At 39.7% G+C, this 25341-nt stretch overlaps 1 protein-coding gene across 4 annotated transcripts in view; it reads right to left on the bottom strand.

Annotated features, from left to right (window-relative positions):
* Tulp4 (TUB like protein 4) overlaps positions 1–25341 on the bottom strand; it is a 164383-nt gene that overhangs the window by 57083 nt on the left and 81959 nt on the right. For 3 of the 4 annotated variants that reach the window (XM_041679985.1, XM_041679986.1, XM_041679988.1), the window contains 2 exons: positions 13312–13440; positions 5057–5218 (listed from right to left, as the gene is read on the bottom strand). In XM_041679985.1, the coding sequence (XP_041535919.1) occupies positions 5057–5218; positions 13312–13440 (291 nt within the window). The remainder of the gene's footprint in view (positions 1–5056; positions 5219–13311; positions 13441–25341) is intronic. The other variant, XM_041679987.1, reaches the window with a different exon arrangement.

Here is a 25341-nt window from a genome sequence, read left to right as displayed (position 1 = left end):
CTGCCAGTTGAAATCTGTCCTTCCTATTTTAGCTTGTGTTGGGCTTGGTTTGTCTTTAGCACCAGAGATGGTCCTGTAGACTCTGCTCCAGTCACTATGTTTCTCAAGGAGTGTGGAGCAGCACAGACCCGGAACCTCTCAAAAACCCCTAGGCTGGTCTCAAATTTACAGATGGCTTGCTTCTGCCCAAATGCACCACGCCCAGCCTACCATTCAGTCCTTTTATGAAGCAGCTTATTAGTAGCCACAAGAAATTAAAAAAATATTTTAAAATATACTTGGATAAACTTGTAGCATTTTAAAATCAGACTGGAAAGATTTTATGGCCGGCAGAGGAGAGCAGAAGCAGAGTTTGAAAGGAGGAGTTACAATAAGACCACACACTGGCCCTGGTCCTGGGTCCTTTCCGCAGAAAAAGATGCTTCCCAACATGTCTAGACAGTCCACATGGATCCAACAAGCTAGGAAGACTCCAGCACCACTTGGAATCATTCATAAAAATTCAAAAATAGATAACCACCTTGGGCCTCCTTTTTGGTGAGTGGCAAACTGGGTGTTGGTGTTACTTCAAAGACCTGATCATGGAGTTGTGTTTTAGAGGCATATCTTTCTCCCTCCTTCATTCAAAACACATTCACTTTAATAGGTAGTGCACTTGAATCAGAATAAGGTAGGAAAGGCCAATTATTAGGTACTGATTGACTTAAAGCACTGCTTGCACTGCTCATTTCTAAGCAGGATTTCATTTGCTTCCTGGAACAGAATGAGCCTGGAAAGACAGCTACAACAATGGGTCATTGCCTTAACAACCTGCTGACTGCCTGTGTGCTGCTGCTCTCCTGACTGTCCTACCTATGGCTTTAGAGTACAAAAGGGCGCAACTAGAGCAGAGGCTGAGGCCTCCCAGGAACGACCCTAGCTTCAGTCCACCATGATTTCTCTTTCCCACTCGCACTGGTGTTGGCGTGTTTATTCCACAAAGATTCCTGCAACACACTCCCCCAAATAAGTTCCTGTATTCTGAACCTAAGCCATTAGATTGCCCAGAGACACGTGTCTCAAGTGGCTTGAATACCCTTCTGGAGATGTTCTAGTCAGGAGCCAACAGTTACCACATAGGATCTTTAAAAAGTTGCTCTGATCACTGACAAAAGGTCTTCAGCAAAGGCATGAGTGACCAAAGCTTTAATCTACTGTTTCAGAGTTTTCTGTTTTGTCTTTCTTTTTAAAGAAACAATCTATTCAAAAATGTCTGTGTGAGGGATGAGGGAGACCACTGCTTCTTTTCCTGCTGGACCGAGCACAGCAGTTTTTGCATCTTTCCCAGGGCAACAGTAGCCTCTGCCATAGGACTCACACCCAATAGGCTCCCAGGGAGGCGACGGTGGAGCTGAGGGGACAGCCAACCCTTAAAGAGCAGCCAGAGAATGTTTCCTAAATGAATACCAATCTGCTGCAAATAATGAACAGTCATCAATACTTTAGGTTTTCAGGCTTGCCATTTTTCTATCAAAAGGCATTCCTCTCTTCCAGGTGTTAGACTACCTGGGTGTCAAATCTTAGCAAAGTAGTTTTATAGGGAAAGGACTTTTATAAAGCTGTTGTTGGCTGAGAAAGCAGAGGCTGTGTGACTGTCTGGCTGTGTGTCCCAGGGAGCTCCTTTCCTGTCTGACAGCGGCTGCCACTCTGGCGGGCTGGTTACAAGAGCAATGCACACTCTGAAAAGACTTGCTCCAATGCACAGCTGAGCTCAAGCTCATCCTGAGTTTACTTTGAAAATATAGCAGAGCTGGCTTTGCTGGTGCAAACCTTTACTCTCAACACTCAGGAGGCAGAGGAGGATGGATCCATCTCTATTTGTTATTCAACAGTCTTGTCATCAAAGCCAGTTCCAGGACAGTCAGAGCTACATAGAGAGACTTTGATTCAAATAACAAAACAAATACAGCAAAAACTGGCCCATGATGAGTATTTGCTTAGCACGCACATACCCCTGGCCTCTGCATTACATATATTCCTTCTTCTCCTTCCTCTCTCCCCTCCCTCCCTCCCTCCCTCCATCTCTCATATACACACACCCCAAAGACAGTGATAAAAAAAAAGTGTGAAAAAAACAGAGGCAAAATTTGATGACACTGAGATTGTCCTTAAATTTGTTTAATGATTAAGCAAAAATCTTAATTTAGATTTAATTAAAGAAAAATATATAAACTTAAAAATCTCAAGGACTAGGGAGATAGCTCAGTTAACAAGTGCTTGCCACACATGATAAGGACCTGATTTTAGTGTCTGGTAAGCCCCAGGGCCTAGTGAGAAACCCTGTCTCAAGTCCTGATTCCACTTCACCTTGACAGTAAATGAAAGTTTTGTTTCTAGCAAAGTACATACATATAAAACACATTTACCTCATATGGTGACTTTTCTGGCTTTCCCTCAATGTCACCTAAAGATGATTAGATAAACTCAGTGAACTTGGAATAACGCATCAGATGGTGTTTTAAGCTAACTCTTCTTTTAGCAAATGAGACAAAATAACTCTTTAAAGGCTAAAAGAGAAGAGAAAAATGTGGCCTGATCATGCCTGCATATTCTAAGATCTGGGAAATAACAAGAAAACAAAAAAGAAACAAATAAAAAATGGAGTCTTTTCATAGTAACTGTGAAATATTTATCAATTGAGACCCTTCCTATTTTATTTGAAATCATTTTAAAAATATGTAAAAAATATGAGATTTAAGAATTCTTCCTATTAAAAGTTTTAGTATTTACAAAATAAGGTTGGACTGTAGTCAGGGTAACTAAGTTGGAGAAAGCTAACAACAGGTGTGTGAGGTAAAGAATTCTCCTACAGCTCACAGTCCTGTGGAACTCTGCCCCTGTGGCAAGAAAAAGCTCCTGCAGATTTTCTTGGGATTCTTCCAGGAAAAGTATGAGCCAAGGAATCTCTTCCCATGTTTCATTACCACAGAAGTCTTCGTTTTTTAAAACTAAATTCCCACAACTTGATTTTGGGGCTTTTGTCAGACACAGCATGTCTGGCCAACTGCTGAAGACCATTCCTCCCTCTGCAATTCTGAAGGAGACGAATCCCAAGCTCTCAGCAATGTCCATGAGTGGCACAACAGTTGGCTGCAGCCTTAAGCCTACTGCTGGCAGTTTGTCTACGTCTCAAAGCACTTCATATTCAGGTAGTCTGGTCTCCCAAATCCCAGAAGACATAGAGAAAACCAGTGTCAGGGGCTTCTTAGTATTGTAAAAGCATTGCTGCTTCGTTATCCTGGTCCTACAGACTTCTTCCCCCACCCCAGGCCTTCAACTGTTCTAAAGTAAACATGTGTTCTAACATAAACACACCCCAAATTGATTGTGCTGTTTCTGTGAACTTCTCTTTTCTGATAATTTATTAGTCTGTTACAAAGTGAATTAGATGCCCCCAGACTATATTGTTTTCTAGTAAATTTACTGAATGTGACTCCATTTTGAGATGAGTACTGAAGAAACATGAGTGACAGTCTGATCCAACAGGTGTGGGCGTCCTGTGAGAGACTCCAGGGCTGCAAGTGTCTTGAGGAAGACACGTGAGGCGACTACAAGCAGTGGCCATCCACAAGCCAGACACAATGCTAATGTCTCAGTCTTCAACTCCAGCCTCAGCCGCAGCCCTGTGAAAGAAAAGTTCTGTTGGCTAAGACACCCTACTTGTGGTGCTTTGCTATGGCAGCCCTAGTAAAATATACATAGTTCTTGTCCACTATCCAATATTCAGACAAGGTTGCGTTCCCTACACAACACAACCTTTTAGTATGAAGCAAAATGCAACATTTGAGAGAAATTGCCTGTTTAAATTTGAAATGATGGAAACATGAGATGAATGTATGGGAACTAGAGAAAGGCAATTTAGTAAAAAGACATACGGCTCAAAAACAGATGAAATGGTTCCATCTGCTTAAAAAAAATTATTTCATGTCTGGTATAAAATTTAGCATTTAATGGATTCTGCTATAGTTGGTAAACACATTTTATATTTTTCAAAGGTTTAAATTGGTCGATAATATATTTTAAAATTATCAATACACAATTTGACGAGTCATTGTGCTATTTTACCACTCAATCAAACAGGGGCAATAAACAAACAGTTGAAATTATACTTGAGAAAAGCAACCAAAAGCTGCCATGAAGGTACTCAGTGCTCTGTCTAACTCACATTCCCACTTCTCACTATGCTCAGGCATTTCTTGGGGTATTTTACAGTGTGGCAACACATGACAACCACTTCGTATCCCAATTTTTCCTTCCACATGCTAGGAGCTCTGTCAGTCTGCCACTCTCAGAATGGCGATGTGTGGCTTGTCATCTCAGACCTTGTCAGTGGTTTAGCCACATTAAATGCACCTCCTCTACAGATAAGGCCCTGCTTTTACATCACACAGAAGCCCATGAGTATAGCTGATTCTTCCTGCCTTTGTTCTCAGAAGTTCCGAAAGTGTATTCCAAGGGCAGATGACAAGCTATAAACCTCTGACAGACTCTAGCCAACGGCTTCCCTGAGCAGAAGTGACGGGGACACTGTTCACACTCCTGCCCAATAACCTCAGCACCATCTGTATTATCTCATCACTGCCCGTAAGTGAACTGTGCTAGTTTTTTCCCATGGAGAAAACATTTTCCACAATATGATTATCAGTTGAACTTTCTTTTCTACTCATTCCTACTGATCAGTCAGCCGCTCATTTGGATTTTAAAAATGAATTTGTATGAAAATCTCATGCAGTGAAAATGTTAACTGAACGCTCACCACATTGGAATTTCTCTAACATTTGTCTCATCTACATTACTTGTTTCCATTTTCACCTGGACAGTGCTCTCCTTTTATTTTTTTCCCTTTAGTGTTGGAAATAGAACCCAGGGCTTTGTGCAAACTGGACAAGCTTTTCTACTGGTGAACAGTGCCCTCAACGCTTTGTAATTCTTTAAGAGGTTTTTGCATCTGTCCCCTTCAGCTTCCTTCTTAACCTGCTATGATAACAGTAGTACACAGTGGCATTTCAGAAGTTACCTGCTGGTCATCAGGAGTCCATATACCACACGTGATCTGGCTTTCCAAGTTGATTTCAGATGACCAGTGTCTTTGCCCACTGACAGAACCAACCAAGACAAAGCCATCGCGGTATGAAATAAGAGCCTGAGTCCCATCGTGGCTCCATGTGAAGTCACTCACCTTAAAGACAAATAAAGAAGGGTCAGTTTACAGCATGAAGGGGAAAACCCTTTTCATCAAGGTCAAGGCGCATTTTAAACTCTTGTTTAAGATCAAGATGGCCTAAAGACAACACTATAAAAGAGAAGGCTACAGTAGTCAGAGATGTTACTGCAATCCTGCACTTTCTGCAAGTTGTAGGCTATCAATGAGTTCCACATCAACCTTAGCTCCAAGATAAGACCTTGTCTCAAAATCCAAACAAATGAACAAAACCAACCAATCAACCCTGCATCAAGAAAACAAAAGCAAAACAGCAGCAACAACAAAACCCACTACAGAAGCTGGGTGTGAATGGGTGGAGGTCAGCAAGACCCAGAGCTTCAGACCAGCTCTGGAGGGAGCACAGTAAAAACACCGTGTGTCAGCACTACAGGGCCTTGGTGTCCTTGACTTCATTAAGCCCCACAACTGCCATCCAAGGAAATGCCATCATTCCACCTACCGAGAACCGAGGGCACAGCGGGGTAAAGGAAGCCTTAGCCTCACAGCAGTGAACGACAGAGCCGAGTCTCATCTCAGAGATGCCTGGCTCTAGAGCTCTTGCCTTTTCCACACAGCCTCCTATACGGTTAGTAACAGGTTCTCCATCCCCATCTCTTGATCAATTACACAACCGTAAAGTTCTCCTCTTCTAATTCGCTCATACTGCTTGAGGGGAACCCTCTGATCAGAGTGAAGAGGTAGAAAACTAAGTGGAAAGCTTAGCTTGAGCACTGAGTAACTCAAATGTTATTTAGAACATGTACTCAAATGCTGTTTTTCTCCTTTAATTTTCTGTGCTGAATTACTGCTATGTTTTTTTTTCAATATTTCATTATTCTCATACCAAGTGGAGCTTAGTAGTAAAGTATTTGATAGCAATTTTGATTCCTACCACGGCAGGGGAAGGTGATATGTTTCTTTTGTCTTACGATTTTAACCATTTAACCATATCTCCACAAATCTGCAGATACAGAATTTCAAAACTATTTTTTATTATTCATAATTATATGTGCATGTGTGTCTGTCTGCGGGTCATAAAACTGGGAGCAAGCACCAAGTCCCCAACTCTGGTATCACAGGCAGTTTTAAGCTGCCTGTTGTTAGGCACTGGAACAAACAAAGCTCCTCTGATTTTGGTGACCACTGAGCCATCACTCCAGCACCCACATACAGATTTTGTTTTTCCTTTTCTCCCTCTCCCCAAGACAGAGTTTCTCTGTGTAGTCCAGCTGTCCTGAAACTTGTTCTGTGGACCAGGTGGGATTCAAACTCACAGAGATCTGCCTGCCTCTGCCTCCTCAGTGCTGGAATTAAAGGTGTGTGCTGCTGCCATCAACAACAGATACAGAATTTGATAGATGTTAGTGGACATATTTAATTGTCTTCAAATATGCATGGATTTGGGGAAGTCTGTTGTGAGACAGAGCCTTATACAGTAGTCTATGCTGGCATACGTAGTCCAGCCTGGTGGCTGTGAACTCATGGCAATCCTCATGGTCCTAAAGTATTGACATTACAAAAGTGAACTACCATGCCCTGCTCACAGGAATTTAGTAAATTTTGTGCCAAGGATAAAACCCAGGTCCTTGCCTTTCGTGAGAAGTACTTTACCAACTAAGCCGTCTCTGGGCCCCCATCTAGGTTTTTAAATGTAGAATCTGTCCAATTTTATTTTTAATTGAATTTAGTCCGTTCATATTTATTCTATTTATTGATGTATTTGATTCTGTCTCTACCACCTTAATTTACTTCTTAGTTTTTACTAATGTTTGTTCCTTTTTAACTTATTTCTCACACACACAAAATCACTAACCATATCTTTACTGTTGCTTATACTTGGAAATAGTCTTTTAAAAACTTTGTGACATTGCTAAGTATATATTACACTTAAAAAAAATAAGAAAATAAACGGCAAAGAAAAGTGCTTTTAGCTGTTTTCTCAGCAGGGCTGAAGGTTGGCACTGATTAGCAGTGTCTAGAGTGACATGGCGCTGACTTGTGGAACAGGACTTCAACAGTTGTTGGAGACACCAAAGTTGTTTCTTCAGGAAAACTCAAAACTTTGGCTTCACATCATGTTCTACCCACTTACACAAACTAGTTTCTCTTAAGAACATGAAGCTTCCAGAGACAGGATATTACACTGGGCAATAAATTTTACATTTTTCCCAAAGATCATGCTATTATCTACATGTATTTTAACTATGTATCATGAAGCAGTTCTAATAAAAAAGAGGAAAGTCTTAGAAAATGACTTTGACAAGAAGCAATGAATAATATATTATTGTTATTTATTTATAGTCACACTATTGTTTGGCTTTTAAAATTTATTCATAATCCCACACAGGGTCAAATAATAAAATATAAGGTTTCCAAAAATTCTGGCAGGAACAATGGTTTTTGAGCACGCAATGACCAAAATCTAATCCAAAATCAAATACATAATGGGTCCGTGGTGTTTCTGTCAACGCTCGCCTGTGTTGCACGGCGAGACTTCAGTATAGCCTTGGTTCTGGACTTGTAATACACATACTTGAACTGCACACAACCACTTTAATACCATGAGATACCAATGGATAGTTTCTGAAGCACCTCCTCAAATTCAAGGTTGTTAATACCTTACAAACTGGGATTTTTACTTCATATGAAAAGTTTTATTCCTTGCACAGAAACGTTCACTTCATAAAAAAAAAAGACTTCATATTTTCTACTATGATCCTTCAGCATGTAACATATGAATTATCTTTGGACCACACTGTGTTGGAATATCTGAGTTTTAAAACTGATGTTTTAGTTGTTGCCTTGAGTTTCATAAAGTCATTCCATGAATTTTGGCTTGGGCTTAGGACAGAATTTCCAATAATTTCTGAAATGGATTACATACACCTACCTCTGCAGTCATGTGCTACATATTTATGCAAAATGTCATTTTTTTCTTTTGGATTTTTCGAGACAGGGTTTCTCCATAGCTTTTTTTTGGTTCCTGTTCTGGAACTAGTGTTGTAGACCAGGCTGGCCTCTAACTCACAGAGATCCACCTGCCTCTGCCTCCCGAGTGCTGGGATTAAAGGCGTGCGCCACCACCGCCCGGCGCAAAATGTCATTTTCAGAATTGGTGATTTTAAGATCAAAATACTGATCAACTCTAAAATCTATTGAAAACAGTGTATATTCTGCAGTGTCAAATATTCAGCCAAGATTCATTCTTTTCTGTTCATTTCTTTTGATACCAGCTCTCCCTATGTACTCCCCTACTGATCAACTCTAAAATCTATTGAAAACAGTGTATATTCTGCAGTGTCAAATATTCAGCCAAGATTCATTCTTTTCTGTTCATTTCTTTTGATACCAGCTCTCCCTATGTACTCCCCTGCTGGCATGGAACTTGGTATATAGGAACTTGGTATATTGGCCTCAAACTTGGAGGAATTCTCCTGCCTCTGCCTCCCAAGCACTGGGATTATAGCTATAACCTTATCACGCCCAGCCAATATTTAACTTTTTAGAGAAAAAAAATGAACACATTCATCTCATTAGTGTTAAATTTTGCTTTATCTTTAATAAGTGAAAATAAGTTCTTGGTGGCCGCTGCACCAACATCCCTAACAACAGTATGTGTCTTAGTTGAGGTTTCTACTGCTGCAATGAGACACCGTGACCAAAATGAAAGTTGTGGAGGAAAGGGTTTATTTGGCTTACACGTCCACATGTAGTCCACCAATTAAAGAAGTCTATAGTGGCATTTCACCTGTATTTTAATTAATAAAGCTTGCCTGAGGATGAGAAAAGTAAAACAGTCACACTGGTCAGCCTTACAGACCAGGCAGCAATGACACACACCTTTAATCCCAGTAGACACACCAGTTTACCACAGAAACCATGCAGTAGTGCTGCATGCCCTTAATCCCAGAACTAGAGAGGATTATAAAACAGGAGACAGCTCTCAGTCTCATTCTCATTCTGAGATTCAAGGAGGTAAGATCACCATTTTCAGACTGAGGTTGAGGTAAGAGCCAATGACTAGCTGCTTTGCTTTTCTGGTCTTTAGGTTAAACCTAATATCTGACTCTGAGTTTTTATTAATCATGCTTCAGAGATCAAGACAGAGATTCAAACAGGGCAGGGCTGTAATAAAACAGTCCCACATGCAGGGGCCTGGAGAAGGAGCTGTGGAGAGGCCATAGAGGGTGCTGCTTATGGCTTGCTCCTCATGGCTTGCTCAGCCTGTTTTCTTAGAGAACCCAGGACCATCTGCCTACTGAGGCACCATCCACAGTGGGCTGGGTCCTTCCCCAAATCAATCGCCAATTTAAAAAATGCTCTACAGCCAGACTTACGTAGGCATCATCTCTGAGGTTCCTCCTTTCAGATGAGGCGAGTTTGTGTGTCCAGACTGGCCCAGACAGCGAGCATGTTCTTCCTAGTACTAACCTGTCTCTGACAGCAGTCTTCTCATAAGAGATGGCATCTATCTCACTGTAGTTTATGTGCATTTCCATGAACCTGCTGTTTCTCTCTATGTTTGCATTGGAGAAGTATTTATTTAGGTCTACTGTCCAGTTTTTAATTGGATCATCTTGGTTTTTAGGTTTTTTTTTTCTGTTGTGTTCCTTGCACCTCTAAATACTAACCCCTTGTCAGACATCTAGCCAGTGAACAACCCTCATTCTAAGGCTGTCACTTCCTTTGTTATGCAAAGCTTTCTGCTTTTGCTTCCTGTGGTTTGGGGGTGTTATCCAAAGAAACCAGAGCCACTGGCCATGCCACAGAAAGGTAATACAGGGTGTTCAAATGAATCGACCTATTTGGCTCCCTCAGCACAAGGCAACAAGAATGGGTGGGATTTGGGGAGCAGAAGCAGGGAGATGATGAGTTCAAGTCAGCAGAAATGTACATTCTAAGGGAGGTTGTGTCTAGAGAACCAAGGCCTAGGGGTGCACCTCAACAACTGTACTCCCCCCCAACACACCACACACACGGGGGGGGGGGGGGTACACTAGCCTGCCTGCCTCCCTCTTTTCAATCTGGAGAAATACAAATGAGAACAATCACTAAATGCTAAGAAAAAAATAGCAGAAATACCTCTTTGGGAGATTGTTTTAGGACTGCAAAAGCATATCAGTCTCACTTACTGAAGAGAATTCTCAGATTACCTGAAGCTAAGCAGCATTTTGGCCATACCACTGCTTTTCATCAGAGCCTCTCAGAGTGTGTGCCTGGCACAGGCAGTGACTAACACTGGGAAAGAATGCAGGCACTGTTCCACACCCGCTTTGAAATAACGGTCCCACCATCATTTCCTGAAACAGGAGGCGACAGCATTGCTTAGCTGTGTCAACTGCTCCAGCACTTTGGGCATGCTCTAAGCAAGGATCATCTGCGCTCCTTTAAACAGTGATGTTTTTCTTTGAGTGCCTTCAAGGATGTTCCTCCTCCAAGCTGCAGAACTGCTCTCTGCCAGACACTTTTCCAGGTGTACTGAGCACATACTGCCTTGACGAGTGAGCAGCATTATCTGTATATGGAACTCTTTTCTTGTTTGTTTTTTTTTTGTTATTGTTTTAAATAAGGTCAGCTATAACACTAACATTATCAAAAGCAAACAAGTCTCCCCTAAATGTTAGCATTCAACGATAGCAATTGCTCATAGCTTCTACGGCTTGAAGAATCAGTTTTAAACAGCAAAAGAACAGAAAAATTGCCTGTCAGGAGCTAAAGCAATACTTCAGTAGCACCTGCAGTGCTGCCAGGTGTTCTATGGTCCACACCAGCTCACTGGCCCCCAGGGATTACTTTTCTTGTCTCTATGGAAAAATCATGGAAGGGTGTGACATGTGAATCAATTTCACAGCTGCCAGATGGAGATAATGAGGGCTGGAGTGTGTGGGGTCTTTGCTGAGAAAGGATAGCACTGGGGGAATCAAGTAGTAGTGCAGCTGCTTGGCTGATAGGGTGGGTCTTTCAACAATAACAAAGTCTGGGCAGTTAGAGATATAATACGAACACATGAATTTTTGTCAAAGAGAAACAGAATGGGATGAAGGTTTTGTTTTGTCTAGAAACACTGTGGTAGAATGTTTTAGAAGAACAATGGGGTCTGGGTTCTCAGTTTAATGCCCATAAGTCTCTCTGGGCAAGTTATTGAACATTTTGTCCTGGATTTTTTTTTCTCTTCTATTAGCTGAAAATAGCAAATTTTCAGAATAAAGTTCCTATGAAGCTTGAGAATAAAAAACACATTTAAAAAAACCACTTATGGCATATATCTTAGTCATCACAACCAAAGGAACATTAAAGGTCAGCATTTAATTGGGGTGACTTTCAGAGGTCTAGTTAGTCCACCATCATCATGATGGGACATGGTAGCACACAGGCAGATGCAGGAGCAGAAGCTTCTTGTTTAGTTCGGACTCTCTGAGGCACTTCTCGTGGTCATCCTTAGCTGTCTTAGTCAATGTGCTAATGTCTATGTGATTGCTTCCATAGCCTTTTGACCAAGTGGAGAGAGTCTTATGGCTCTTTTCTGTTGTATTCTCAGTTAGTATGGTTGCCTGTTGTCATCTTCACCTCTTTTCTGATACACTGTCTTTACTCTGGGTCCAACAGTCATTCCAAGGACTTCCTGTTGAGCTATTGCTATGAGAGAACTGGGTCTTGGCTGTCTGGCTTGTCCTCCGGCTCCTACCTCCAGTGAGGCTGGGCTGTCTGGCACTCGTCCACTCTGTGTTTCAGGACACTTGTCAGAGGGAGTTCTTGTTCCTGGGAAACAGTTACTAATGAAGGTTTCTTGCACTATTTTCACTATTTCCCTGTGATGGCCTGCTTCACGGTACATTTCAAGTTTATAAAATCATCATCTGCTCCTTTCTCACCTGGTTTTTAAATAAGTTATGAGCTTCCCACATTTGAAAGATACAGACTATCCAGGTGAAATAAAATCCCGAGGAATTAAGATATTATTGTCAGTGTTGATTAGACTGAAGCCCGCGTTTTTCCTGAAAATATATTCATCAGAAGGTAAGCAGAATGGGCTCCTCTGGCACATCTGTTTCCATCATGCCTCAGAGTGAGGAAAGGAGGAAATGGCAGCTGCCCTGTGACACTAATCAGCCTTTCTGAGGGGAAACTGCAAATGCAGCCTCTGCAGGTCCATGAGAAGTGCATATTGCTTTGCAAGGTCAAGGGCATGAGTTCTGTGGTCAGAGAGCATAGGTCAGAAGCCCAGCCCTTGGTTTCTAAGTACAAGGTGGTCTCTGTGCCTATTCCTTCATCTAAAATAAGGTGAAAGTAACGACCCAGTCTCAGGGATGACTGAGAATTACATCAAAGTGTTCATAAAACATGCTTCAAACACTGCTTACACCTAGCAGATGTCGCTGCCTGTGACCTGCAGGCTACTGAGCTACTGCCTCGTAGACCCCAATACAGTGTGTACCTGCCAAGACAGAAGCCATATGGCATCTCCAAAGTCAAGTTTCAGGCATGGAGGTAAAAACTCTTCATGGATTTTGTGAGACAGATACTTTTATAATCCTGCTTATAGGGTCTCTGAAATGTTATAATTATCCATCTTGCGAAAGTTTAGGATTCTTATTTTAAATGTGTATTAATTTTGGGTTTTTTCTTTTTATGGTTTGCTTTTTGTTTTGTTTTGTTTTTATTTTTTTGAGACAGGGTGTTACTATAGCTTTGAAGCCTGTCCTGGAACTTACTCTTGTAGATCAGGCTGGCCTCAAATTTATAGAGATCCTTCTGCCTCTGCCTCCCAAGTGTTGCGATTAATAAAGGTGTGCACCACCACCGCCTGGTTGGTATTATCTTTTTGTCTGCATGTGCATGCCAAGTGCTCACAGAGACCAGAAAAGGCTGTGGGATCCCCCAAAACTGAAGTTTTAGATAGTTGGTGAGATACCATGTAGGTATTGAACCAAACCCAAGTCTTCTCTAAGACCTAGCAAGCACTCTTAACCACTTAGCATCTCTACAGTGCCATACAACTTTTTTTTCCTCTTAATTTGGTGACATTGAAGCAGCAGTGTTTTATGGGAAGAAGTCTACCATCCACTCACCTGAGCCCCACGGTCATTGACCAGTTCCACAGACCACCTGCCTTCATATTGGATCCACACAAATATTCCTCCATCTGCATCACATGTGGCCAGTTTCTGATAAGGCTCATTCCATCTCACCAGCACAACCTAGAAAAATAAGAAAATGTTAAAAACATGAAAAACAACTAGTCAGGTTCATTTCCATTAAGTATTCAGATTCCAAACTAAATAGGAAAAGTATGGACAAGACTGTGGGAATTAGTATAGGAACTGGGTAAGGCCCGCATGAAACCAGACACATGTGACATGTCCCAGAAGACAGCAGACATCTGAGCATCTGAGCAAACAAGGAAACATTACACTGATATGAAAAGAGAGGTCCCACATAAATCATCACCTGTTTTTACATAAGTACAACAATCTCCCATTTGTTGGTCCTGTGCTGGAGAGGAATAGTTTCCATAAAATTCTCCATTGTGAATCAATGTATTACTTGTTTAGTCCAGGAAGAAGAAATGAGGAAAATGTCTATCTTTTCTGGACTATCTTATTTCTGAACAGCTCAGCATCTAAACAAAGTCAATATGGAAAACACGCAGTGGAAAGATTTAAGTTGTTTTGGATTTTTTTTGGAGAGAAAATAAGAAGTTATAAGCTTCTGTGGTGGTTTGCATGAGAATGATCCCACAGGCTCATATCACCCTGATAAATGCTTAGTCACCAGCAGGGGTACTATTTGAAAAGATCAGAAGGATTAGGAGGTAGAGCCTTAATGGAGTAGGTGTGGCCTTGCTGAAAGAAGTGTGTCACTGGGGGTGGGATCTGAGGTTTCAAAAAGCCCACACCAGGCCCAGTGTCTCCCCACTCACCCTCTCGCCCTGCCTATGAAGCAGGTACTGTTGGTGTTATTCCCTGCCATGAGGATAACACATATGTCGGAAACCACAAGCAAGTCTCAAATCAAATGATTTTGTTTAGAAGAGCTGTCTTGGCCGTGGTGTATCTTCACAGCAGTAGGGACAGTGACTAAAACAGCTTCTAATTTTATGAGTAAGGGAACTTGACTCCTCTTGTAAAATTAATATGCATTACTACTTTTTTAATTAGAAAGAACTTAAAGCTTTGAAAATTCTACATCTAGAGAAATTACTTTCAGTTTCTCATCTATAAATACCTTTTTTATCTAAAAAAGTAAGCAGAAGGTTTGGAAGTAGCAATATGCCTCCGAGGGTAACAGTGCTTGCCTCAGGCTAACAACCAAAATTTGATCCCTAGAACCTGAGAAAAGGAGGAATCAGAACAGACTACACAAATCTTCCTTCTGATTTCTACACACGTATAGCAGCTTGAGTGCCCTCCTCCTCATAAACACACAGATATAATATTAGTAAAATTTAAAAAGGCAGGAAATCTGTGAGGTGTTCTGTGAATCTACGTACCAAACACTTGGCAAGTCTAGTGGTCCCAATTAAAAGAGTCAGGAACATCTATGCAGCAATAAGCAGCTGCCAAGTCTCAAGAATCTGAGCCATGAAAACAGTATCTCAAGGTTCACCACGTGACTATCCCCTACGGTTGTTCCCTCCTGGTGAGAGTGATGAACGCAGCATCATTATTACACTTATGCAATGTGGCTAGTGTTGAGCTGAAGGCTATGAATCACTTCCACCACCCTCAGTGAGCTCAGAGTGAAGCTTGAAACCCAGAACACCCACAGACACACTGATGCCTCTGATGTGTCAGTAAAGGACTGTCACTGATCAGCAAAAGCACTCCATTTAATTAGGACATGTACGCGCTCTTATCTTTCCCTAGGTGTGCACTGGTGGTGCCACAGTAAATGGTATCATACCACGAATAATAAAAACCAAAGACAGATAAAGGAGTTAAAGCTGAAAATCAGAGAAATAGAGCAGTAAGCCACAGAGACACCTTTTACCTCAGACTACCAATGCTCAGACTAAAGGGGAGATCCCCAGATGGCCTAGATTGTACTGTATTCTTCACCAAATCTCAGACTCCATACTCCAGTGAGTTCCTGTTTCTCTCTATATATAGTTCTCTGTCTAGCCAAATTGCTCCTATCTCTATCTCCCTAATGTTGGGATTAAATGCGTGTGACCCCAAACACTGGAATTAAAGGTGTGAGGCACCACCACCTGGATATGTTTCTGGATCTATCTTGTGTATCCCAGGGTAACTTTTAACTCACAGAGCTCCGTCTGCCTCTGTCTCCCTAGTCCAGAGATTAAAGGTATGTGCCACCACTGCTTGGCTTCTAGTGCCTTAGTTTTGCACTCTCATCTTCAGAGTCAATTTATTTATTAAAATACAAGTAAAATGTCACTACTTTGCCCCTTCTTTGCCTAAAATAAAAAGATGGCTATAATTAATATAAGAAAAAACTGTATCTTATACACTTTACACCTCTTTAGTGAGTTTCTTTTCTGCCTCAGGTAAAGAAGGAAAACTATAAGTATCTAGTCTTCAACTCCCTCAGAGACCCAAGAAGGACATAATATTAACCGAGTAAGCAGGAAGTACAAGCAAGAAACTTCCAAAAAATATGAGAAATGACAAAAACAGCTGGTTGCCTGGACTGTCACCCAAAGCTCCTCTGCAATGTTGGGGTATCCATCTTCAGTCAAAAGGCCTAAAATATTCCACAGACTTTCCTAAGAAATAGGAAAGGACCTACCTGCCTTGTCTTGATAATATCTGGCACTCACGCTCTTTGTATCCTGCTTGCCCAATTAGGACAGCATACTGCCAGTGGAGGCAACGGTACTTTCTTGCCCAGTGGTTTACTTTTGCACCAAAGAAACTAACCTCTATGTAGAGGTTCTTTGATGTCCATTATCTTCTCTGAATTAGATTGGTGTGCGAAGAGCAGACATGTCTCATTGTCATAAAAAAAGAACCTATGTTATTACAACATCTTAAATGCCATATTCTGTAGATCTCTGAAGTATTTGAAGATGACCTGTCTATTTAAAACATATCTCTATTTGACATTGAAAACATAACTAATGTGACACAAGCTTGATTGTAATAGGTAACTAATTACCAATCTGCATTTCTTTAGTATCCTAAAGAGTTGATAATATCTTTCAATAACTAGAAATTTGCATTATACTGATAAATGAGCTGTATAGGCACAATACCTTGAACAAGATTAAAAATGTGTGTACAGTATGTTTTAACAAAATTAGTCTCAAATTTCTATCAACATACAAAACTTGTATAAAATATACAAAAGTCCAATACAATGTAAAATATTTAAATCTTGTGGTTTTTTAAAAGTAGATTTAAAAATTGACTCTTTTATCATATCATATCATACCTATATTCTCCCTTTTTTCTCTTCAGAATAGATACAATAGCCTACCCTTTTATTCTATCATAGATATGTATGCCCTTTTTTTCTTTTGAAAACAAGAGCTCTGAATCTAATCTCCTTTGTTTAACTTTCCTTCTAAACATAACACATACCAAATTCTAAACAATGACAAATATCTATAACCCATTGAAGGACTAAAAACCACGCACCCCACCCCATGAGAATGTGGTCATCGTATTCTAAAATTTACATCCTGATATCTGGGTGTGACAGCATCGTTAAACGATCCTGAAAAGAAAAATTGGGGTTAATTGTCAAGTCCTGGGAGAGGCAGCTGTATTATTTGTTATCTAGTCTCTGTGTAATGAGAAAGTGCAGGGCTTGTCTCCTGTCCTGGCTAGAGTAGTCTGTTAGACTGGATCATCTCAGCTACCTACCTCAAAATTATTCTGAGCAATTTATAAACCAAAGTCAATGTTCTTCAGCTTAGTGGTGCTATATAGTCCCGAAGGAATCATCATTGTGGGGCCCCATCCTCCTTTTGGATACTTCAAAAGTCGTTGTTAGACATGTGTATGGTTCATTGCAGAAAACTGAGACTCAAATACAAAATCATGTACGGTAAAGAAGATAAAACATTTTTCTAGAATTAGTACTCTATATGACCACTAGTATGACAAAAGTTTAAAATATAGATATACCCCCACACACCTCTGTGTGTGTGTATCTTATAAAATTTATACCTTAAGAAAAGCTGTTGAAGAGCCAAAATAAAACCAAAGGATTGTGAGATTAGTGGCAATAAAGTAGTCCACAAATTTTCTTCTGTTCCATTATCAGGTGGCTCTTCTGACATGGGAGACGGATTTGGGATTTTACTTAATAAGCATGCTTCGGTTCAGAGAAGGAGAGAGCCACATTCCAACTCCAAAGCAGCTGTAATATTTAACTTGACTAGGACTACAATAAGATCATTAGGAGTAAATGTCTGTAGAGAATAACAGAAAGAAAGATTTGTAAAGATTTGTGAAATTTTATCCTGTTGTAAATATGATATACCAAAAGTCATTAATAGTCTGTAATCAATCTCTCCTAATGTGCCCTATTTTGCGAGCTAATTTTTGTATATTTATTTTATAACCTAAATAATAGAATCTCCTCTTTGTACTTTTTCAGGAACAATTTGCAATCCCCAACAAGGCAAAATTTTCTTTATTTCTTCAAGCATTCTTTCTGAAGTATCTACATTTGAATCAAATACTAAAATGTCATCCATGTAATGGTAAACTATAGATTCATGAAATTGTTTTTGTATCACTTCCAATGGTTAACTTACAAAATACTGACACAGGGAGGGGTTATTTAACATTCCCTGTGGGAGAACTTTCCATTCACATCTCTTACCAGGCTGAGAATTATGAGTAGGCACTGTGAACGCAAATTTTTCTTGTAAAGGTATAGTGAAGAAACAATCTTTTAAATCAGTAACTATAAGGTCATCCTTTAGGTAAGAGAAAAAACAAACAAATTCCAAACTGTAGAGAGTAAACTGGCTGAATTACCTTATTAACAGCTCTTAGATTTGTTACCATTCTCCATTTTCCAAATTTCTTTTTAACAACAAATACAAGAAAATTCCAAGAGTTGGTTGATGCTTCAATATACTGAGTATTTAGTTGTTCCTGTACCAGCTATTGTAAAGCCTGCAATCTCTCTGTTGTTAAAGGCCATTGTGCAACCCATGCAGGTTTGTCTGTCAACCATTTTAAAGTTTGGTGCCTTTCAGATATCAGCAGTTGTTGTGCTGTTTTTGTACAACCTGGATGACTGGTAACTGTCCTTTTTATAATATCTTGTAATATTTTCTCAACATACATTAATTTATGGTTTGTTTCCAAGATTGGGGTAATGTCAGTAATCTGAGTTTTCCATTGCAGCAACGAATCATGTCCCCACAAATTCATTGCTATGTTAGCCACATATGTTTTTATTACTCCTTTCTGTCCGTCTGGTCCTATATATTCAACTCATCTCATGCTCTGCTTTAGCTGAGATAAAGTTCCAGTTCCTAAAAACTGAACATTAATGTCCTGAAGACGCCAATCTTCAATCTTGGATGCCAAGATTTTGATGAAATTATTATTACATCTGTACCTGTATCTACCAGTCCTTCAATGACATCATCATTTATACAAATTTTTTAATTGGTCTGTGTTCACTTGTAGAAGTTTGCCAAAATACTCGCTTTATAGTTTCTCCTGAATTTTTTGTTCTCTCTTTTATAGCTGTTCTAACATCCAGAGCAGTATGGCTTCTCACAATAGGCATTAGGTTCTTTAATTGATCAGGGAAGGAGTTTCCTCTATGATGACAGGAAGCGACTAAACTGAATTTGACATAGAGGCCTGAGAGGAGCCCTTCATGGAGTTTCTTGATGGCAAAGGATTACCTTGAATATCCCTTGTTGACCTATATTCATTAGTCCAATGCCTGTCTCTGTCATACCTTCTGTATAATCCAGAAGGGAGGGACAGTCTAAATGGATTATGCAAAAAAAAAATACACTGTTTCTAGGGACATCCTGTTTACAATCCCTTTTAAGGTGACTTTGTCACAATTGAAACACTTGATGTTTCCATTTTTCTTCAGACCTCTGGACATTACCTCTCCTATCCAAGTATCATCATGGTGATGAGATTCAATATTAATTGTATGTTGGATCCATTCCTCCAAAGGTGCTGACCTTGCCTTTAACAGCTCAATTATTCCTTTGCCTTAAGAATTAGCATTTTCAAAAGCCAGAGATTCAACTATTATTTGTCTAGCTTCTGAATTTGGTATCATTCTATTTACTGCTGATATCAATCTTTGTAAAAAAAAAAATCCGTGAAGGTTCCTTTGGGCCCTGTATGACTTTTAGTAAATGATTCAATCTTATTTCCTACATCTTCAATTCTGTCCAAGTATTCAAAGCTTCTGCATGGGATAAAGCCAGCATGTGACCATCATATATGGATTACCTTTCTATAGTAGTATAATCTCCTTCTCCAAGATAAAGATCTTGGGAGATTTCTAAACCTCTAGCTTTACTCTGTTGTTCAATAGTCTTAGCCTCTTCTCTGAACCAGGTATTCCATTTACTTGTGGACCATGCTCTAAAACAGCTTTAGCTAACTCTAGTCTTTAGGGATAATTCTATTCTAAACTGACCAGGAGTTTAACATTTGATTCATGAAACGTGAATGTATACCATATGAAGCCATTGCTTTCTTGAATCTCCTTAAATCTAATATTGGTACAAGAGTCCATTCAGCTCTTACAGAGCCTCTCTCACTTAGCAATTCTTGTAAGATTACTAGCTATATTAAGGTTGTTTGAAAATCTTAAACTGTTCCTATCTGTTCTTATAATGCAATGGTGAAAAGGGTTCTCCATTAAATTCCTCTGTCTGGATTTGAATATCTCTATAACCTGTTTTATTAAGTTTTGCTAAAATTTGTATCTTAGCTCTCAGATTAACAAACTTTTTAGTGATAAAACAAAAATGATAAAGATGATGATTACAACTGACATTACATAAATCCCATCTAAACTTATTTAATCTTTCCATTTTCAAACTGTCCAGCATATTATCATACAGAGATGCAAATTGCTCCATTGTAATGGTGTTTCCCATTTTTTAATATGCTTAAAAAAATCTCTTTTTTAATTCCTCCCTTTAAGAATTTACAATTGTCTTACCAAATCTACCGACTATGATGATGAAGATGTGAGGCTTACTGTTGCTGAGTAGAACAGTAAAAGCCTGACTGGAATATAAGACAGTTACCTAGTTTGGCAGCAGACCAAGAAAGGGGTTCAAAGAGAGCCTACCAGGGGAGAAGAAAGAAAAAACCTAGCCAGTAAGGCGGTGACTGCAGCCTAAGCCAGTGGCTATAAAGTCACATGCAAACAGCTTTTTTTTTCTGTGAATCTGTACCCCAAATGTTAAGCACCAGATGTAGCACAATTAATAAAAACCCAGAGACAGATATTGAGGTTCAAGCTGAAGATCAGAAAGCAAAGTGGTAAGTCAGCAGAAGAGACCTTTTCACCTCTGGAAATGCTCAGACTGAAGGGGTGACCCTTAGACTACCTAGACTGCACCTGTGTCTCCACCAAACCTCAGACTCCACACTTCAGTGAGTTTCTGTCTCTTCCCCTTTATATTCCTCTCTGCCTAGTCATATTGTTCCTGTCTGCACCTTCATAGTGCTAGAATTAAAGGTGTATGACTCCCAAACACTGGGATTAAAGGGGTGTGCCACCATTCCCTGGCCTCTAGTGCCTTAGTTTTGCCCTTTGATCTTCAGGCAAGCTTTATTTATTAAAATACAGTTCAGTTTACTCAACAGGCATAATACAGTGCTCTCTACACAATTAAGGCATATCGTGGCACACGCCTTTAATCCCAAAACTTGGGAGACAGAGGCAAACAGATCTCTGTGCGTTCAAGGTGTGGTGGCCCACACCTTTAATCCCAGCACTTGGGAGGCAGAGGCAGGCAGATCTCTGTGAATTCAAGGACAGCCTGGTCTACAGAGGGAGTTCCAGGACAGTCAAAGATACACAGAGAAGCTGTCTCAAAAAGCCAAAAATTAAAAGTAAAAAATAAAAGAAATAGAGGTTAAAATAAAGCCACGTAAAGATGAAAAATACACAGAAGTCTGGATACTGTATGTTATTATGCTCTCTTTTAATTGTTTGAATGCTGAGGAAGGAACAACAGCTGCTAAAAGATATTTGTTTAAAAATGCTGATGAATTAATCCAAGATAGGTATTTTGAAAATGCCTTGACTTCAAAATTGAAGTCAAAAGACATGTTTGGAGAAGAGGTTTTGCTTGTTTCCACAGAAAATGAGAGGCTACGGATTTATTCTGAGTTAAGAAAAATCAGTTTTGATCAAGGAAGACCACCTGAGAAATCTCCAGTAAGAAAAGATTCAAAATGTTGCCTAAGATAATCAAGCTTCACAGGATATTCTAGTCAGGACTTGAACATAATTCTAAATTTTCTTTAGGTCCCCATAAGATTATCAGTGCCCCCAATCAGCAGGAAGTAGCCTGGAAAACTATGCCCACATTCCCAAAAATGGTCTATGAATATTTTCCTTTGTTTAGAATGTTGGTTACACGTTATTATGGCTAATGGTCAGGAGAAAAGCTAAACAAAGAATATTAGATTCAGAGTTATTTTTTAAAAAAAGAGGGGAAAGTGGTATGGGACAATGGTCTATATTCTGTCAATTATATTTTAAATAAATGCCAGTAGCCAGGAAGGAAGTATAGGTGGGACAACCACACAGGAAGTAGATGCGGGTCAAGAAGAACAGGAGAATTCTGGGAAGAAGGAAATCCTAGTCTGCAGCAGTCGTGACCAGCCACAGAGCAAGCAAGATGTGACTGCCTCGCCGAAAAAGATACTGAGCCACATGGCTAACATAGATAAGAATAATGGGCTAATACGAGTTATAAGAGTTAATATGAAGCCTGAGCTAATGGGCCAATCAGTTTATAGTTAATGTAGGCCTCTGTGTGATTTCTTTGGGATTTAACAACTGCAGGAACTGGGCGGGACAGAAACGTCAGACAACACTACAGGTTTCCAAGCTCTAACTTAGGTTCTGCAGTTGAAGTAACTGAGGCCTAATGGATCTCCTCCAATGCCATACCCTCCTTATGTCTGCAATATTTCCTCCTCACAGACCAACAATACACAAATCCTGTAACTTCTCAGAACCATGCAGTGGGTACACCTGATTTTAAGGTTCTCTGACTTAGTCTGCCTTGAGCCCACCCTAGTTTGTTTACCTCAATGTTTAAAGAGGTAAAGATATTACAGCATCTTAATAACACAACTAAAAACAAAGAAAGCAGTCAGGTTGTGATCTTTAAAACCCCAGCAATCTTTAACTTAATCCAGTTGATGGCTACCATGCTACATTCAACTTCCAATAATGCAAACACTAAGTAGTCCCATCCAGCCATGTCCTACACTGAGACACCTTGCTTGCTCTGGCCAGCTCTACATGTCTGTCGCTGATATAATGTGCTATAAGTATCACTGTGAAGGCAGGATCTATGCTGCTGAGGACATCTTCAAAATGACCAGTCATTTTTAGTGTATTCTGAAATGATATTATAATTGGAAGCTTTAATGTTTATTAAATTATATATCTGAATTATAAAAAGTATTAAAAATCATTTCAAATTAATTAAGGCACTTTGACAACAGCAAATACTGTCTGTATGCTTAAGATGAACTAAACACTATTAGATGCCAAAGAAAGAAATTAAGGCATCTCTGCCCACAGAGCTCAGTTTACTCAACAGGCATAATACAGTGCTCTCTACACAATTAAAGAGTTGTAAATGTACAGAAGTGGGGACCTCTCAGGTATGGATAAGGGAGCAACAAATTAAGATTTGCTTGTGTAAATCTAGTTGATTATTTAAATTGATTTGATTATTTAAAAAGTTCATCAGCTTAAGTCTTTAAACAACATTTGAATGTATCATAAAATTCAGAATCTCCTAACAGTCAATAAAGTCAAATTCCTTTACTTCCTTCAGGTTTGACAGTGATTTGGCCTGAAAACTGCAATACACAAATCTGTGGGTGGTTACAAATTGGTCTCCATTGACAAGCTTTCCTCCCAGAAGCCCACAACCATTTCAAATGGCTACAAAGAACAGAATACAACAAACAGGAACACCATATTCATCACTGCTGTTTTTAAATTGTTTCTTTGGGTGGGCACAGTAAACATTTATCTACTGTAAGGATGTCTATAAAATTGATGTTTCTGCCACCAGTGGCCACTGCCATGTGTGATCACAAAATTAGTTGCTACCAAGGAAATACCTCTTCATGAAAAATAACCTGCACAATGACACAAACACAAAAAAAGCAGAGGCAAAACATATTTAAGATTATCTCTAATATTAAAGTAGGATTTTTAAATCTTAAGATAACACAGTTGCTACTGTTGGATAAACAAGACACTGACTCAGTTTCACCCTTCTGGAATTCTAAGCTGAGATGCAGCAGTGACTGGAAATGTGGTCCTTACTCCCAGGCTTCTTCACCCCAAGTTCTAATTGGCACAACTGAGTAGGTGGATGACTCTGAACTAGAAGAAGTCTTTCCATTGCTTCTTCGTTTAAAAGTGAAGTAGAACTGCCAATGTTTGCTTGGCTGGCTCATTCTCATTTCCTCTCCTGCCTGCAATGCACAGCTGCCCGCCTTATCTCCCAACAGCTTATTTCCTGTTCTCTAAATCCTGCCAGCCTCCTTGGCAATGTTAGGACATACCAGAGTGTTGACAAATCACCAGCCAGGGGTCAGCTGGGATTTCAGTTGCCCAGATCATGAAGTTAGGTGCTATGGATCTACACAAGCATCCTAACCACGACTTTCCTACCCTTCTAAAGGGAAAGAGGATTGATTTACTCCGTACCAAAGAACTTCTCCAGCTATGATGTTGGCTGAAGGTTGCATATATTTATTTAAGAAATAGGTGAGGCAAGTTTTAATTCATGTCTTTGAGTATTTAAAAAAAAAGGTTTGGCAGTGTGTGGTAGCATATGCCTTTAATCCCAGTACTTAGGAGGTGGATCTATGTGAGTTCAAGGTTAACCTGATCTGCAGAGTAATTTCCAGGAGAGCCAGGGCTACAAAGAGAAACCCTGCTCCCTCCCCCCCCCCCAAAAAAAAGAGGAGGAGGAGGAAACAAAAAGAACAGCTTATGACCGTCTCTAAGTAAGACACACCCTATCAATTTATAGCAAGGCTGTGAATTGAATGCTATTCATGGCAGTATTTATTGAATGCTATTAACATTAGAGAAACCTAGAATAAAAGCATACGACAGGACTGAGAGAAGCATATTTGGGGTGTAAGGTAAGGTCCAAGATATGCTGTTTCACTCCTTCTACCTAGAGTTACTTCTAGGGAAAGCAAGATAAATGCCAGTTAGTGCTGATGCTTGGCTTCTGAAGCAGGACTCCCCAAATGGCAAATATACAAACACAGTTACTTCAGTGAGCAACCATATCACCAAAGTTCAGGACCATTTCCTTTGATCTAAAAAGAACACAATTTAAACAAAAATGAGAAAGAAAACAGTCTCTATCCCATGGTGATCATGAGCCAGCTCATCTGGTTCTGTAATTTATTAAGTGAAACAGCAACAGGATTAACTGCCCCAAAAGACAAAATAAAATCATGAAAATGGCTCTATTAACAAAAGAAATCTACAGATTCAATGCAACTCCTATCAAAATCCCAATAACATTCTTCAAAGAACTTTAAAAAACTAAAATAGGAAGACAAAATGCACCAATAGTCAAAAGCAGTCCACACCAGAAAGAACAACCCTTAAAGGCATCACATTGTCTGACCTCAAATTATACTATAAACTACAGGGACAAACGGTACAGGGTCGGTACAAAACAGGTATGTACACCAACGAAACAGAAAAAAGGCAGAAAAATATACCCCAACAGTAACTGCTATTTCACTTTTGACAAATGTCAAAGATATACACTGGAAAAAATAGTCTATTTAACAAATTGTGCATGCTGAACTTGATAGTCGGCTGCAGAAGAATAAAATAGATTCTTATCTCTTACCCTGCTCAAGAATTAATTCAAATGTATCAAAGAC

Source organism: Microtus oregoni, unplaced genomic scaffold, assembly GCF_018167655.1.
Source record: "Microtus oregoni isolate MIOR12 unplaced genomic scaffold, Mior012 000033F_ref0000390, whole genome shotgun sequence".
Lineage (NCBI taxonomy): Eukaryota > Metazoa > Chordata > Mammalia > Rodentia > Cricetidae > Microtus > Microtus oregoni.
The sequence above is the reverse complement of the archived record's forward strand: the minus strand, read 5'-3'. Positions and strand labels throughout refer to the sequence as shown.